Genomic DNA, 17,869 nt, shown 5'->3' on the forward strand with positions numbered 1-17,869 from the left:
CTTAGGGCATCTCCAACAAAATACTCATTTCAAAAAAAAAAATTGAAATTTAACTAATTTTAGGCTAAATTTGATCTCCAGTAGACCCTAGTTAAATAAAAGCTAAATTTAACTTTAGCTAAAAAAACCAAGCTATATTTAGCTAGATATGAGGGAGAATTTAACTAAAACTTAAATTTAACTTGGGATTTAAGTATTTTGCTCGAGCATAACTCAATATTTAACTAGTTATATCCCAATTTTAGCTATTTTTATAACTATCACTGATGGAGATGCTCTTAGGTGGTGTCAAATCTATCCGTTTTCAATTTTGACTTTTTCAATAGCACGAGATCTCTATATGCCTACTAAGATGGTCTAGTTATTTATTCGTTAAATGGAAATGTATACTTTCCGAAATAAACAAGGTCGAAGGAATATAATTTTACCAATTCGACAGTTGGATGTTACTATGACAAGAAGAAATGGCTATATTAAAAATTTACCTATTTTCGACATCGTATGGCCCTCGATCCCACATGGTCAACCCTAAACCCTAAATACACATCACACCAAAACACTCAAAATCATTCCTTCGTAACTTGTTTTGTCGATGAGGCCTATAAACTCATTCCTTCGTCATTTTTCAGTGCCCACACTCTCATAGGGATGAGGCCTATAAACTCATGTAAAACATTTAGGATGTTTATCGACCCATGTAAAAATTTCGAAATATTTATATCCTCATCAATTGGATGCCCTTAGTGAGGTTTAAGCTTATAAAGTGTCTATATCTTTAACTAAGAACAAAATCTCGATGAATGACATTGATTTCTTCACTCACAAATCTTGTGAGAGAGTGGGTTTTAGTTTAGTATAGACAATAATCTTAGTTTCATTTTAATTTTAAATTTTATTAAATCCAACTGATTTTAATTTTAAAATTTGATTTGAAAATGTATACAAAAGGATGATTGTTTTCCGCACTCCAAAAGGATAAAAACTTAGTCCTAAAATCAGAATTTTATTGATTCATTTACAGATCGAATTGATATATCATTGAATTAGTATTGTGTATCATAATGGACTGTAAGACAATGAATGTGTGCACCTCTTTGTTACTTCACTAACACACATTCTTATAGTCAAACTCTATCTACCATATAAAATATTTGTCGCAACGTTTCTCGAAAATATGTTAAATGAATATATTTTGGATAAAAGTTCATCCCCTCCACGATTGAAATATATGCGTCACTTATTTTTCCTTATTAATAGAACTTTTTAGTAAAATGTAAGTAATGTGTATATATTTTTTTGGGGCTGTGACCAGTTACCCATTTTTAGCCCAAAAAATGCCCACTTACTCCACCAAGAGTTTTTTAACCTCATTTACCCAATCTTACATCTATTGACATTTTAGCCCCTGTTAATTAAATTAAAACCCATCCATCTCTTATCAGTCTCTCTCTCCTTCCCAAACTCTCTCTCTCTCCCCCCGATCTCCACCTCCACTCTCTCTCTCTCTCTCTCTCTCTCTCTCTCTCTCTCTCTCTCTCCCCATGATCTCCACCTCCGGTCTGTCTCTCTCTCTCTGATCGCCGCGCCGGAGATGCAGTCCAAATCTGAACACGACGATGAAGCTCCAGTCGGCGATCCAACGTTCTCGTCGCCGTTCGATTGATCGGCGATCCAGCCACTCCAACGTCCTCGTCGCAGTTCATCGGCAATGTGTCTACTGCCCCTAACGCTGCCCCTAAACCCTAAACTTAACACGAAGACATTATTTGGGGGCAGTAATGTGTCTACTGCCCCCCACTAAACCATTATTACTGCCCCCCACTAAACCATTAAAACTTGCCCCAGTTTTGTGAAGGGTTCTGACTTCGTATGAAGACATTATTTGGGGGCAGTAATGTGTCAACTGCCCCCCACTAAACCATTAAAACTTGCACCAGTTAAGTGAAGGGTTCTGACTTCGTATGAAGACATTATTTGGGGGCAGTAATGTGTCTACTGCCCCCCACTAAACCATTAAAACTTGCACCAGTTTCAAGGATTCACAGTGTATTGCACTTTATCACAAACAAATCAACAAGAGATGATTACTATCTCCTAAGAAAGACATTATTGGGTGGCACTAATGTGTCTACTGCCCCCCAATAGACCATCAAACATTACACCGCTTCCTATGTTTCGCAGATTATACAAGTTATTCACACTCAAAACAACAGATAATGTCTAAAAACCCACATTATGAGGGTCAATATTCTGTCTACTGCCCCCCACTAGACTGACACAAACAACACAATTTTTTTCATTTATCAACTACTGCAATTTAACACTACATTTACTTTGGAATAGCAGTTTTCAGTCCGTCAATAAATAAAGCAGTCATCATTGGCCCCCAATACAAAGTCTACTGGGGGGCACTAATGTTACAACTTTTATGGTTATGACTGCACAATAGCAGATAGCCATTTTCAGTCCGTCGTCGATTCCTTCAGAAGGTCAACCCCGGCCTCGCCGAGCTTCTCAGCGACGAGGACCGTCGGCTTGGCGTCGAGCCTGGCAGCGGAGAGCACGACGACGAGTTTCGGCGCGGCGATGGCTAGAGCAGGCGTCGTGGGCGACCTGCCGGAGGGATGGAGGGAGGGAGAGAGAGATCCGACGTCTTCTGGAGAGAGAGAGAGAGAGAGAGAGAGAGAGAGAGAGAGAGAGAGAGAGAGAGAGAGAGAGAGAGAGAGAGAGAGAGAGAGAGAGAGAGAGAGAGAGAAATCGGTGAGGGGGAGAGAGAGAGAGAGAGAGAAACTGAGAGTAGAGAGATTGAAGGAGAGGGCAAAAAAGTCCCAAAAATTAATAAAAAGAATTAATTGGGTAAAGGGGAAATAATCCATTAGAGTGTTTTGGGTAAATGGGGTTTAAAAACTCTTAGTCGGGCAAGTGGGCACATTTTAAGCTAAAATTGGGTAAATGAGCATTTTCCCTATTTTTTTTTCTAAAATGTAAGTAAAAAAATAAAAGAGAAGAAGAGAAAATTGCACATTGTAAAAAAAAAAAAAATATTACATTCCAACCACGTGGATTGAACCTGAATAGCCAAAACAACAACTATGCGGTTTCCCCACTGTGCCAACCGATGGCTATCATTCTTTTCATATATAACCTGGAAAGCTTCTCTGCTCGTTTGGTGGTGGGTCTGGATCGATCTGGGCAACTTTGGGAGAAGCAATTGGAGCCATTTTGGGAATTGAACAATCACTGAATCAAGGGCCTGGCCACAAGAAACTTTACGAGCATCCTTCTTTAGTTCGAATAATCTCTTCTTCGTCGGCGGCCCATAACCAGAGAACCTCCATGCCCGACTTTTCCAGTTTCATACTTCCAGATTTTACCGTAGTTTAATTAGAATAAATTGAATATTTACTATGTTGACCAACTCTTTTTTGGGTTCAATTCTCTTAACGGCGTTAGTATGAATGTTAATGCCACGTGGACGGTTAGATCAAATGAATGGTTGAGGTTAGATATTGGTTGTCGGTTCCAAATGAATGACTAAGGTTAGATATTGGCTGTCGGTTCACTTACACCGTTAGTTCGTAGAATGATTCTCAGTTGTCAATGGAAATGCCACCTATAGTCCCCACAAGTAGAGAGTAGACTCTTGTAGACTTTTCCCTGAGGCTTCTACCTCTTATTTCTTCTCCTTTGGTCTCCCTCCCTTCTCCTTCCATCTGGCCCCAATTTTCTTTCTGAACTTTAGCCCCAAATTTTCTCTAACCCATTCCTCACCACCCATCACTTTCTTTTACCCACCATCTCTCATCTCCAGATCTTGTTGCCCGGATTTCTTCTATTCCCTTTCAAATCGGTACCATGGCTTGGTTCTTGCAGTGACTTGTCTCAAACGCGATTTCTTGCGTCTCAATCGGAAGATAGGTAGAGCTTTGGCTCGGGTGCATGCACCACCTCCTTCTATGCACCAGCTCCACGTGTTTATGGGTTTCTTTTGCCACCAGAAAAATAAAAAGAAAAATGTCACCAACCAGCTTTATTTGCCCTGTTTGGGCTGACGCCTGCACTTCTAGTAAGCTGTGACGTGATGATGGGATACACAAATTTATTTAGATATTTTTTGGCTACCTGGAGCCCAGAATCTGAGCTTTATCAACACCACACCAGCAATATCCTCTACAATAACGTACACATTATCAATAATTGACTAAATAAATTATGCTCAACAATCATTGAGTGTAAATCTAACGGTGGAAAGATATATCTTGAAGCTGATTTGTTTTATTTTTCTACCCTCAAATGTAAATCTAAGTGTAATTGAGCATAATTTTCTTGGTCAGTTACTGACCAGCTGATAACACTGGTCATCTAAAAGCGCTTGAACACTATGAGCAGTAGGTTGGCTCAAATATCATGTTTCCTTTCGGCTTAAATGAACTTGAATGTCTGACTCATAATTTTATTTTATTTTTGAAAAATAAAAAGAATTTTATTCATTACAACCATCAGGATCATATGTAGAGTATTATAAAGAAATGAAATTATACTCAATCACCGTTGGATGTAAATCTAAGCATAATTTTCTTGGTTAATTACTAACCAGATGAACACCACTGGTATTACATATACCAATGTCTATTCATGTTCAAAGTGAAAAGTTGTAGAAAACGGTGCAAAGTCTAATGACTTTCAGATATATGTTGAATGAGTGACTATAAACCAAAATTTGGCTTTATTTTCATTGGAATCCAGCCGAATTTATTCACATTTGTCAGTTTTTGTATGTCTAACGTTTTCTTTATTTCTTTTCTCTGGCTCTCTTTCATAATTCAATCATCTAGTAAGGGTGTTGCACCAAAGATAAATCTTTCTAGTGTTGAGTTATCATCGATAATTCGATATCCCAAGTGACCACTTGGGGTCTGTAACACACCCATTTCGAATGGTGGGGTGAAGCTAGTCTTATAAGAGCACGTCCACCACCAAAGGAATATAATTGTCATGGCTCTAACAACAAATTGCCTCAGAAAGGAAACAAATTTGACCTGCAGCCTTCCATCCATATTTTTCAGCTTGGCCTATCAATGACCTGGGTCTAGTGTAAGAGCAACTCCAACAGCTTCCCCATATTTTAGTTTTTCTCTATTTTAGGGAAAAATGAGCATCTTTTGCTCCAACAGATTCCCTATAACTTTCTCCATTTTAGGGAAAGTGAGGAGAGAGAAAACAAAATTTCCTAAATTTACAGCAATCTCTAAAATTTTAAGGAAGAATTTAGAGATTTTAGAGATTGCTGTAAACTAGGGAATCTGTTGGAGTTGAAGAAGAAAAATTGCTTAAAGCTTTGACTTTTGCTTCCCTAGAATACAAAAATTATAGAGAAGCTGTTGGAGTTGCTCTAAGGGCAAAAAATTGCCCCAAAAGGTGACACAAAGAGCCTAGGGCTTCAATATGGCAGAAGACAAATTCATGGTGACGTCTGCAAGACAGGGAGGCCATGTGCACCTAAAACACAAATTCATGGTGACTTTTGCTTCCCTAGAATACAAAAATTATAGAGAAGCTGTTGGAGTTGCTCTAAGGGCAAAAAATTGCCCCAAAAGGTGACACAAAGAGCCTAGGGCTTCAATATGGCAGAAGACAAATTCATGGTGACGTCTGCAAGACAGGGAGGCCATGTGCACCTAAAACACTAAATCTTCGTCTCTTCGATACATCACCAAAATCAAAAAACTAAGTATAGCATGACAAGATGATCGTTTTTCATACCTCATGCACCATTGATTTTCGGCCGAAGTCGCCGGAAATTTGCAAAAAAAAAACCACTGGAAAAGCAAGAGTTTTTTAGCTCCATATCGTCGCCTCTCGTCGTCGAATGAATAAACCAAGGCCATGGTTCATCCCACGCTGTCAAGATGGTTCAAACACCACCAGTCCATCGACCTGAGGTGGCTGGAATCAAAAGCATGGATCGGGTTAGGTCGCGGTGTCTCTGTTGCTAGGAATCAGGTCATAAGGTCTAGATCGACCATCTGATCTAACTCTGGGGTATTATACCCTAAAACTTTTATTTAAATTGACGGCTCAAATCAAGCGGCGAAGAAATGAAAATCCGAGATCGCACATAAAAACTTTTTTTTTTGAATAATTTTCTATAATTATGAAAAATCTCACAGATTTATCGCGTCGTGTACTTTATTATCGAGTCTAAAATTTAACGGAGGCTGTGTGCATCCATAACACCAATTTCACATAATTTTAAATTATCTAAAATTAGGGGTAATTTTAGACTAGTAAAAAATTTCAACTTTTTTTTTCTTTCATCTAAAATATTTAATAACTCTGTTGGTAGGTTTTTCTCATTTTCCAAAATGTTCAATAATACTAATTATTTATATCAAATATTTTTTATTTATAAGAAATAAATTAATTGAGCATTGAATGAACAGTGTCCTGACCAACGGATGAACTTATTCTAAAAATTGGGATGGGTTATTAATTTTTTTTTTATTATTATTTCTATTAAAAAATGTGAATGTGACCAATTTCGGTAGGTACAAATTTCGTTATTTAGTTGTAAAATAGTAAAATACTAATTTAGTTACGTTTATCAGTATAATAAATTTCTTACCTCTCACATTTCTCAGCAGAGTTCCCAGAGTCGCGCGAAGCCGAGTCAGACTGAGAAACACTCCACTGACAACCCTAAGGTTCAGATCTCTCTCTCTCTCTCTCTCACTCCCTCCCTGATTCTTTTTGTCTGCTTATGAAAGCTTGTATTTTTACTTTGTTGGATTGTAGGGAATTGGTGAACTGGGTTTTGGATTAAGAGAGGAATTTGCGATTTGATCTGGGTTTTCATACAAATTGCCTCGGGTGTTTTAGTTCTAGACAGTATTTGCGAAATATGTTTTGTTTGGGATTATGGTTAAGAAGCTCTATCTTGATTGTGTGTTTGGAAATGAAAAGGAATGATTTTCATGTTTTAGTTTGAGAAAAGGAAATGCAATGACATGGTTAATTAGAAAAAGATGGGTGATTTAGTTGAATTGTGCTGCTCTTGATTGGAACACCTGGTTTATATACATGGAGAATTGTTGTATTTGTTGAACTTGGGACTGAGACTGACAAAGTCCTTTTGCAGACAGCAAGAAAGCCCCAAATTGAATGGCAACAGAAACCAAGTCCACCAAGGGAGACCATGTGCAAATAGATATGCAGTCGGCAAGGAGGTACTTGGAGAAGGAAGGCGAAACTGCAGCCTCCATGGATACTCTGCCAGAAAAGTTCTTTGAGCCTTTCATCATGAAAGGCATTCAAGTGGATCGCATTGAACGCGGCACAATTGTCTGCTCCTTCAAAGTACCCCCTCGATTGCTGAACGGGGGCGGTTTCCTGCATGGTGGAGCCACGGCAACCCTTGTGGATTTGGTCGGGTCAGCTGCAATCTTTACTGTTGGAGCTCCCACTGTTGGAGTGTCGGTGGAGATCAATGTTTCGTACTTGGATTCTGCTTATCCTGGGGAGGAAGTGGAGATTGAGGCCAAGGCTTTGAGGGTTGGGAAAGCTGTTGCTGTTATTAGTGTCGAGTTCAGGAAGAAGAAGACGGGGAAGATTATTGCTCAGGGCCGCCATACCAAGTACCTTGCCCTCTCTAGCAAATTGTGAGCAGCTTAGAAATTGGAACCAATTCATAATTCAGTCAGTATGTAAATTGAACTGAAAGCAATGTTCATTTAAACTGCTCCTCGCTCTGTATTAAACAGCTTCGAATCAATAATACAATGTTCCCCTATAGAATTGTGCTCATTTTTCTTTCTTATACTTCAATATAGAAACAATGCTCAAATGAGTTAGGTCATTACATTATGCAACTCAACCATGAAAGAAAGATAACATTGAATCATTACAAACACAGAGTGTCAGAAATCGTCAAAACAATACTCATCCTCACAGCCATATTCATTATAACCATCATTTGGAAAATATGTATCTTCGTCTTCATAGCCATGTCTGCCTTCAGCATCTTCACTATATGCATGTTCATTATCCAACTCATCATCATAACTGCCTCTAAAACTTTGTGCTTCACCGTCGAATTTGTCATTTGAGTGCTGCATATCACCATGGCTGCCTTCGTCAAAGTCAGGTGCATGGTTACCCTGAGTTTTACAAAGAAAATATTAGATGTTGCAAATTTAGGTATGCAATTAAGATGTAGAGACGATATTATATGAGAATTGCATAAGAGAGCAACTGATTGAAAATATAAGCCAGCAAAAAGAGACTTACATCCTCTTCATTTAATTTCTTCAAGGCCTCATAGTTGATTTTTGAACTTGGCCTCTGCATGAACAAAACGCCACATTAGTATCTCCAAAACTGAGGAAATGCAACCCTAATCGGAAAAAAAGGAATAGGTATGACAGGGAATAATCAAACTATCACAACTGTTGAGATTTAATCAAACTTGACTATTTTGTCGCACAAAGGAGAAGAGACCACTTTTCTGTTCATAATTTGAAACTTAAACGACAACACACAAATATGAAAGCACCAAATAACTTTTAGCCACCTTACTTACCTTTCTATCATCCATCTCAGTAGAAATTTTGACTGCTTTGCTTGGAGGAGCAGCTTTCTGGGGTTTTCGTGCTTGTTTTCTGCTCTTTCCCTGTCATATTTACGATTGTATATAGAAATCAATAAACTCAATGCTGGAGGTCTTTCTTTGAACAAAGACCAGATAGTAAAGAGCAGAAATACAAAATAAATCAAATGCAGCACCCACGTATCATAACGAGTATTACATTTTACAACTAGGCAGGAATTTACAGAATTGCAAATAGGCTGGTCAACACTTCCAAGCATATGCTTCAGAGGACAATTCACACATGAAAGGCTAGCCATGCGGATATAAACTCAAATGAAATTAGAATTTGGATACATGTGACTGTCAGTAATTAAAAACATGAACATACTTATTTGGTGGAGCTTTAAGATTCATAATGGGATTAGGATCTCAGAAGAAGTTCAAACTTGTGAATAAGATATGGTTCAAAGATACGGGTTCAACAGAAACGTTGATTGCTTGAAAGACAGAAGATTCATACTTCAGGATTTTGGGGACTAAAGCTTAGACAAACCAGAAACAGAAGTGAGAGCAAATATTAGGCTTTTAATCAGGTAGGATGCCAAGTAAGTTGGAGACATACAAATGTAAAAGGAAAGCAAGATAGTCATTGACGAATATCTGCACAATCACGAAAATGAGAATATAGGCAAAAGGTGAACATACTGAGCAAAAGAGCGAATGAGTTGTTACACTCAATTACTACTAGATTATTATTTCTCATTTAGTCGAACTCAATAAGTATAAACATAGACTAATATACATAGAAACGTTAAAAGAAACCACCGAAAAAAAAAGAGAACAGGACCTAAGAAACATACATGAATTAATTCATGGAGTTACAAGGGAATTACCTTAGCAGAATCTCTGTTCATCGCTTCCCAAATGATGCTTTTATAGAATGTCTCCTTCTTGTTGTTAAGGTATGGAGCAATCTACAAATCACACAATCCCTCCTATGTCAAGATTTCATACATAATAAAGCTGATGAACCATTCATCTACAAAATCTCTAAGAAAAAAAAAACAATGGCAGCAACAAGCAAGTTCAGACCAAGCAATATACCTAAGTAGCTACGACGCAAGCGATCTCGTAGAAACCTGAAGAGTAGACTGCTTTTGTCTTTCATTATACATTTCCCTCTAATTTTCAAACACAAAACCTTAATCAATTCCCATAACCATGACAAAAAGCACAAACCTTTACCCATGATATTTCCACAGAAACTCCAAGGGCAATCAAATTTAAACTAAACTGAACTCAGCTCGCCATTTCTACCTACCTAGCCAAAATGGGCGACCCACCATTCAATAAAAACAACAAAAGGACTACATTAATCATAGTCATACCTCGGCATCGTCGATGTCAGAGAGGCTTTCTGAGACATCACTTTCAGATTCTGACCCACCTGAAACGTGAAAACAATTCATTCACACAATCCGACCAAACCAAATTTAACAAAAGCAGACACATTTCAGATTAAAGCCCTTACCTTCATCATCAGCATGCAGTTTTCGCTTGGTTCCAGATTGTTTCGGCAATGCCATAACCTTAACTCCCTTCCTGCCCGCTTTGTCTGGTACCCTGTTCTTCTTCCTTGATCTGTTTTCAGTTTCGGGTTTTTTGGGATCGAATTTCAGGTTGTATATATGAAAGTGAGTATGTCGGCGACCGAATAAGTTCGTTTTCTTTTCCGAACCGACCTAGTTTGGTTCCTTCTTGTTTTTCAGTTTGATTTGAATTTTGTTTCGGTTTTGGGCTGCGTGTATTCTGTTTCCGCTAAAATTGGGCTTCACATCGTAACTTGACTTACGAAAGGAAATAGTGTCAAGGCCCAAGTCCATTCCAAGCCCTCACAAGTCACAACATCCCCATTTGATATTGAGCTTTTGGGCAAAAACCTGCTTTTTCTCACCATTTTGAACCAACCAAAATTTGCGTGGTAGTTTTGTGTTTGATGCAATACAGATGAGTGTGCAAGATAAAAATAACTACCAACAGAGAAAACAATAAAATTAAATGAAAATAGACCAATCTAATTCATCTGGTTATAGATGGGTGGTAGTTCGAAACCATTCAACAATTGCTCATGTGCGCTATTCGAAAGAAATTCAAGGATCAAGCCCCAGTTTTGCAAATTCCTGCTCTATGAAGCCACGCCCCTTTACTCCCTTAAGAGACCAGCGTTCAACCAAGGGCAGAACCACTTCCTATCAATGAATACTTGAAAGGGATTAGAGATCAAATCGGACTTTAGTATTTACAAGAACATTTACAAATTATTGCGGGAATTGAAACTAAGTGTTAAAGAATATACATTTAGATTAGAAAACATTACATGCTAGAGTAGTAACGTGGTAAAGAGGAGCATGGAGGCCGCCAATTGCTAAGCAGCCAAAGTCTTCAGCTTGGGCAGCGATGGCTATATCCTTGGATTGTTCAGCACCTGTGACTTGGCGAAGCGGAGCAATGACGCAAGCAACCCACCGGCTGCAAAGGCGAAGAGGGCAAGGTGAGTGTGGGTAGAGGTGGAGGGAGCCATTCCGTCGAGGAAATGAAAGACGCGGATCTGAGATTGAGGTTATTAGGTTGGGGATTAGAGTCTTGCATCGTCGAAATAGCTAGAAGGACCGTCAGCCATGATTATTGAGTGAAGAGGTTTGAGAACGAATTGAAATCCAGTTTAGGATTTCAAGATTTTTCTTTTTCTTTTTGAAATGGATTTTGGAACTTAGCGGCTCAGCCTCACGCCCGGTTTTATTTATTATATTAATACTTAAATTTTGAATCGGGGGACATAATATCTGAACCCCGAGCTATAGGAACATCATGACAATAATCCTTATAGATAACATTTTGAATAATAGCAGGAGTCTCGTCTAACCAAACGTCATCAATGGAAAATAAAGTAGCAAGGTGAGCAAGCCTATTTGCAACACCATTTACTTCACGGTAGATATGCCGAAGCCTAACAGATTGAAAAGCAGTCATATAATTCTTACAATCTAGGACCCGACTTACCTCCGAGAAATCATTCTCCTCACTATTGAGTGTAGCAATCAGAATGGAAGAGTTGCATTCAATATCAATGTCCGACCAATCTTGGTGAATACCAAGAAGAAGGCCAGGATTTCAGGGTTTTTCATACGTACATTTTGCTGTAAGTTTTTTATAAAAATTGAGAATTTTGTATTAAAATCTGGAATCAGATCTGCTCTATTTGCTTAGGTCTGGGCTCTGTATCCTTATTTGTATGAAACTGTCAAAAGATTGGTTTTTTGTTTTTCAATCTTTGGTCTGGTGCTACTATGCTTTTTTCTGTATCTATTATTCTCCTTTAACTCTTTGCATTATAGATAAAAGTTATGTTTCTGTTTTTACATCCATAAATCTTTTTTTTCTTTTTCTATGGAGTCCTACATAGAAGCATATTTTAGGGTTTAGGGTTTAGAATTTGGCTAACGGGGAACGGGGAATGGGTAACACCGTAACGGGGAACCAGGAACGAAGAACGGGTAATGGTGAATGGGGAACGGGTAACGAGTAACGGAATAAACGGGTTTAGGGTAACGGGATTAGAGATGAACGGGTGACGGATAACAGGTCAGGGGTAATGGTCCACTTACTTAGGGGTAACGGGTAAATGGTCTAGTTACTTAAGATTGGGTTTCTTTGTGCATCCCACGTTGGGGATTTAGAAGAGAAAATTAAAGCAAGTGAAAAAAATAATAAACAAATTAAGGTCGTTAATTTTTTTTATTGTTATTTAAACAATAGATTATACGTAATGAGTCTAACACTTAGAAATTCAATGAGGCATAGGTCCCACTTCTTTTTTTTTTGAGTAAAGCCACGAGGGCATAGTAATATATTCATCACAAGCCAGAATAGGCCGTTACATACCCTTCCGCTGTCATTTAAGGGCATAGACAGACAAGAAGCTAGTGGTAGTACCCACAAGTGGTACGTACATATAGTCCTACTCATTGAATGTAATACGTAGAACTAGCGGATATCCTCCTTCGGTACTACTCCAGAGACGCTAAAGAGACATAGATGCACATCAGTGCATAGTTTCCTAATACAAGGAATTTATTGTAATTAGATAAAACTAAAAACATAGAGAGACTAGGCAAACAGCCCAGCCCAAATTGCCAGCCCACTAGGTCTAAGGGGAAAAACTCAGAGCCCAAAGTGATGGGCCCAAGCCCAATCACAGTTCACCACCTCCAGCAGAAGTGCAAACCCACCGCCGCCGTGCCCAGGTGACCCGCCGCCGCCCACGTCCCAAGACTGCAACCACACCGTCATGACCCATCGCACCAAAACATCATCCCAGCCGCGTGCAAGAGTCCAGATCCAACCATAGTTGGAAGAAAAACCCGAGCAAACGGAGCAAGAAGACATCTTCCTCGATATGATCTGCCGCTGCCGCCGCAGTCCGGAGCAAATTAGATCGGTCTCCAATCCACCCCCGACGCCAATCACCACCCTTGCGACGATGCCCAGACCCAACTTGCCACCGAGAAGCTTCGAACCAGATTGAGAGCAACCCACCACGATTATCTCCAAACCATCAATCCCAGAGGCCAGGGCAAATGAAATACCCGTCCGGCAGCAAAACCCCCGGCAACACGGTGACACCGGCGCTACCAGCGGTCGCCGCCGGACAGGATCGTTTAGGTGACGAATTCGCTCTCTCGCGGCGCAAGGCTAGAGAGACTAGGGGAGAGATCATAGGTCCCACTTCTTAACTCAAAAGAAAGTGGTTTAAAATCCGTTGCCCACCCCTCTATTTATTTTATTACAATCAAAATAAAGATAGAAAATAAAATTGGAATCCTAATATTAATATAATAAATGAAACCAGGCGTGAGGCGCGCTGAGCCTCCCAGCTAGGCAGTCTAGACTGGGTTTCAAACTCCTTTCAAAATAAAATAAAATTGGTTGGACAAGAACCTAACCTCAAATGAAGAAAAGCATTGAACTAATAAAGTTTAATCGTACCAACAAAACCGCCATTCCTCATAAAGCTAAGACTTTAATCATTTTCATACCTTACTTAGTTTCAAACCGTGTTACATATATTCAAATCAAACATATATACTAGCCTCATCCATCTACCAAAAGCCAAAGCTAAAGTTCAATCACGAAATATGTGTAACATTATATAATAGGGACCCCAATCGAAGGGATCAAAACATATACTACATCGAAACCTCTCCCAGCTTCAATTTGATTTTACTCTGCACTACTAGTTACCCTCAAGCTAATTTTCCCTATACACCACTCCCACACCACTCTATCATAAGTATACATAGCTCAAACGCACTCTTGCAGCTCAGACTCGGATGCCTGAATTCCTTAATCACCACCGCGAGCGGCTGCGAATTGCATACAAACTCGGTTTTAACTTTTAATAAATCAAAGACTAATCAATCAACACGAAGATGACAGACTCGATAACGTAGTAGCAGACGATGTTCTGGCTGGCGACCCCGAAGTCTGCTTCAAAGCCACCGTCGGCAAAATGCTGGTCTTTCTCCTCTCTTCTTCCTTGATCACCTCTCCGGCGAACAACTCCAACTTCTTCAAATTCGTGCTCTCCACCATTTTCTTCCCCTCGAATAAAATCGACTCCACGTTTCTCTGTGCCAACATTTCCTCTGTTAAAGCCAATATGTCTGTATTGGTGTTGTTCTTGTTGTTGGAGTGGTCCATGCGCGCAGGGTTTTTGGCTATGATGCCGGTTGCTTGCACGCGAACATAATTGCTGGTCCGGGATTGCCCAAATGCCATTGAAACAGCTTGATCAACCTACAAGTTTACAAGTAATGATTGGTTAGCATACCTACTCATAAAGAAAAATTAAAATTCATAGAGCGCCAAATATGCTTGGAGAATATTGCACCAAATTAAGGACAAAAGGACCTCTTTGTTTATTTTAACAAAAAGGTTATGGAAAGAAATTTGAGCAATTATAATTAGGTACCCACTTTTATTATGCCCCCACCCTAACCACCATACATAAAGAGTACAAGAATCAAACCCTATTAAACAGTGTATCTAACCCACCTATTCTCCCTTTTAGTTTTTACGTTTGAAGCCAATTCATTTCTAATTAAAAAAAAAATTTGAGTGTAATATCTAGTTTTTACTTGACGGTTAAATCCTATTAATTTACATGTATTGTAATATGAACGTACAAAATGTGTTCATACTCTTGGATCCAATTCAAACAGTTAGTCAATTTGTTCATTCGACCTAAAATCTTCAATCACTAATGTACCCTCACAAGTATTCTTCAAGGTAGTGTGCCAAGTTCCAATAGGCAAAATTGGAACTATAAAGTTCCCTCGAGGCTGAATTTTAACATTCAGTAAAAGTAAATACAAGAGAAAAGGCATATTAAGAATTCTTACCAAGTCTGAAGCTCCTTCGCCGGCGATTCTTAGGCAGCCAGAAGGCGACAAGTTTCCGAACTCCGACTCTCCATTTCCGAGTGACACCACCAAGAGATCCTCCACACCAGAACAGAACGGAAACTCTTGCTTATTATTCAGAACGTGCGTAATAGCCGCGGCCGTCGGATTGTTCATGGCAATTCCGCCGTCGACGGCCATGATCTTCGTCCTCCCGTCGACTGACTTAACCTCCACTGCCCCCGTCGCCGCCGGATGCGCGCACGTGGCGGTGCACACGTCCTTCATCTTGAAATCGTAGCCGTCCATCTCCACAGCGTCGGCGCGCGAAAACAGAAAAGGCGCGCGGGACGACATGTCGTAGCAGGGAATCAACACCGACTTAAGGGTATCCTTCATCGTCAGCTGATCGCCGAACGTCTTGCGGAAGAGCCTCTCCCTCTCCTTCTCCGCCTTCGCCGGCCGGAAAACTCGCCGGATAATCCCTGACGTAGACGACTTGAAAATCTTACTTCGGTTTTCCAAAAGGAAGTTGAGTGCCTCCTGAGCAGTAAACACCGGCCGGCCCGATCCGTCGGCTGCCTTGGTGAAGAGCAGAGCCGCGAGAATGCCGCCAACGCCGGAGCCAGAAACAACATCAAAGTAGTCAGAAACGGCGGCAGTGGAGTCGCCGGACTTGCGGCGGATGCAGGACTCGAGGTGGACGAGAGACTTGGCTGCCAAAATCCCGTCGGTGGCTCCGGCGCCGTCGATGGTTAAGATTCTGACCTTGCCGGTGATGTGCTTGCTAGACTTCATGTGATGAAGAGGCGTGGTAGCGGTAGTGTCTTTGGAGTTATCAATGTCGTAACCGAAGAGGAACTTGTTCTCGAGAATGGAGAAGATCTCGTGGCTGAGCTTGTCAACGTCGACGGAGTTCGAGTCTATGTTGAACAGTGGAGATGTGGATAGCGCTGCTGCTGCCGCCATTGCACTCAATTCAATGCGATTTAACCGTACGAATAGAAGTACTGGAGAGCTTTGGTTTGTTTAGTAGTAGGTGAGAGCTTAGAGTTGAAATTTTTGTAGTAGAAGATTGTTGATGAAGATGATGGGTTGAGAAGCACAATGAGGGTTTTATATAGGTGGGTGGAAAGAAGGAGCTAGGTACGCGTCGCGGTTTTGTCACACGTGTGAGGGAATACTGGCAAGTGTATGTAGATGAATAATGTTGTGGTGAGGATCGTGGAACATTCTTAGGTGGGCGATTAATCGGGAGCTACCAGGCGACCAAGGGAGGTTTTTTTATTTGGGGAAAAGAGGAAAAGATGCTGTTGGGCGTGGGAGAAAGAGGTAGGATAGCGCCAAAAATGTTTAAAAAAATATTCTGAAATCAATTTGGATTTGTGTAGCAGGAAATGTTGGGGGAGGGTTTTGGCTTTGGCGTTTTGTAAGATTTAAAACCGTAAAACTATTTTCGACAGTTGACTAAAGGGGAGTCAAGATCAACCCTAGGTCTGGTGAATTTGTAATTCAACTCATGCTCCATCTCTCTCTGAAAGGGAGAGCAGAAAATTTATTTCACATTCGGGACCAGAAGTTGACAATCTCGGGATTTCCTTGTCATCATCAATGCACATAGATAAGATAGATTTAAAGGCAACTCAAATTATATGTTACTTGTCATGTGTAATTTTAGGGACAAGGGTTTGAGGAACGAACTAATGAAAATAAGAAAGTGAGAGACAGAGGTCAAACCCTAGAACGTACAATGGTTGAAGTTGGGAAAATAATCACGTTTAATTAAATTTATGGATATGATATAATCTCACTCAAATTTTTGCTTATATAGCAATATCAGGCCACCTAAATTGATGGATGAATATAGGCGAGAAATGAGAATTCTTCTCAACACAATCGAAAAATGTGAACTTACAAATTAAAATCTCTTGTATACAATTTCGCCTAATTCTAAGACAATGTTGATCCTGCTTGTTGCCTATTTTTCCTTAATCCCTTGAATTTCCTATATTAGGGTTTGAATTCAGGAATCAAACCCTGATCCCAATAAAAAAAATACAAAAAAAACAGTCTCTATATAGATGTAGATCAAGAAAAACATTATTTTGATCAATTTTTAAACATTTTAGCCATGCATAGATTTTACTTCAAAAAAAACTTGACGCCAATAATGAGAAGAAGATCGAAATTATTGAATATTGAAGGTACTAGCTAGAGCTAGCCATAAATAATCTTATCATGATGCCTTGTACCAAATTGTACATGGTACCTAACTACCTCACCTCTCAGATGACAGCTAGCTCAAAGAGGAGAAAATACAGATCGAATTAGAATATCCGGCCTCTTCAATTTATGGAAGGGATGGGACTTGTTCTATAAGAACTTAGCCCCCTCGCAATTATAACGCTTTATATATATTTGAACCTTCGAGTCTCCAACTTTCCCTTTACTTTCTCATTGTCTCTTTATTTCTGGAAAAAAACACTCCCCAGAAGTACCCTCTACTTCTAATTAAGCGCCATGTTTCTTTCAAATTTCACACCAGCTAGCTTTTACATATTCTATTCAAAGTTTGAAACCCCAGGTATAGCTCCTTAACCAAAGATTGATGAACTAACTTTTTATGATTTAGTTATGTAGGGCAATTATAGATTATAGATATTGGACCGTCATATATCTCGTGGAGCCTAATAAAGAGTACTATGACCTGGTGATTGATCCCAAAGCATTAATTCCATTGGTCTTTGATGAATCAAGTTGCATGGAATAGTAGTAATACGTACTATATGAACCAGAGGTACGTACAATCAATACATATATA

The 17,869-nt window shown here is 39.6% G+C and overlaps 3 protein-coding genes across 3 annotated transcripts; 1 reads left to right on the top strand and 2 right to left on the bottom strand.

The window, feature by feature from the left end:
- The first annotated feature begins 6,588 nt into the window (after positions 1 to 6,588).
- Positions 6,589 to 7,803, top strand: LOC133728978 (uncharacterized). Its single transcript, XM_062156443.1, has 2 exons — positions 6,589 to 6,704; positions 7,139 to 7,803. The coding sequence occupies exon 2, from the start codon at positions 7,162 to 7,164 to the stop codon at positions 7,660 to 7,662; it is 501 nt and encodes a 166-aa protein (XP_062012427.1). The 5' UTR covers positions 6,589 to 6,704; positions 7,139 to 7,161; the 3' UTR covers positions 7,663 to 7,803.
- Positions 7,726 to 10,390, bottom strand: LOC133728977 (uncharacterized). Its single transcript, XM_062156442.1, has 6 exons — positions 10,119 to 10,390; positions 9,976 to 10,034; positions 9,481 to 9,561; positions 8,579 to 8,668; positions 8,287 to 8,340; positions 7,726 to 8,156 (listed from the first exon to the last, which is right to left on the bottom strand). The coding sequence occupies exons 1-6, from the start codon at positions 10,171 to 10,173 to the stop codon at positions 7,917 to 7,919; spliced, it is 579 nt and encodes a 192-aa protein (XP_062012426.1). The 5' UTR covers positions 10,174 to 10,390; the 3' UTR covers positions 7,726 to 7,916.
- A 3,355-nt stretch (positions 10,391 to 13,745) lies between these two features.
- On the bottom strand, positions 13,746 to 16,149 carry LOC133728979 (patatin-like protein 7). Its single transcript, XM_062156444.1, has 2 exons — positions 15,049 to 16,149; positions 13,746 to 14,443 (listed from the first exon to the last, which is right to left on the bottom strand). Exons 1-2 carry the CDS (start codon positions 16,015 to 16,017, stop codon positions 14,066 to 14,068), a joined length of 1,347 nt encoding a protein of 448 aa, XP_062012428.1. The 5' UTR covers positions 16,018 to 16,149; the 3' UTR covers positions 13,746 to 14,065.
- Between the last annotated feature and the right edge of the window lie 1,720 nt (positions 16,150 to 17,869).

Source organism: Rosa rugosa, chromosome 2 (assembly GCF_958449725.1).
Source record: "Rosa rugosa chromosome 2, drRosRugo1.1, whole genome shotgun sequence".
NCBI classification, from domain to species: Eukaryota; Viridiplantae; Streptophyta; class Magnoliopsida; order Rosales; family Rosaceae; genus Rosa; species Rosa rugosa.

Excerpts from the sequence above, each read along its gene's own strand:
- LOC133728978 (XM_062156443.1), top strand. The coding sequence starts at position 7,162 with ATGGCAACAGAAACCAAGTCCACCAAGGGAGACCATGTGCAAATAGAT.
- LOC133728977 (XM_062156442.1), bottom strand. The coding sequence starts at position 10,173 with ATGGCATTGCCGAAACAATCTGGAACCAAGCGAAAACTGCATGCTGAT. Across the intron at positions 10,035-10,118 it reads ACTGCATGCTGATGATGAAG|GTGGGTCAGAATCTGAAAGT; the intron begins GTAAGGGCTTTA and ends TTCACGTTTCAG. Across the intron at positions 8,341-8,578 it reads CTGAGATGGATGATAGAAAG|AGGCCAAGTTCAAAAATCAA; the intron begins GTAAGTAAGGTG and ends TTGTTCATGCAG.
- LOC133728979 (XM_062156444.1), bottom strand. The coding sequence starts at position 16,017 with ATGGCGGCAGCAGCAGCGCTATCCACATCTCCACTGTTCAACATAGAC. Across the intron at positions 14,444-15,048 it reads GCGAAGGAGCTTCAGACTTG|GTTGATCAAGCTGTTTCAAT; the intron begins GTAAGAATTCTT and ends GTAAACTTGTAG.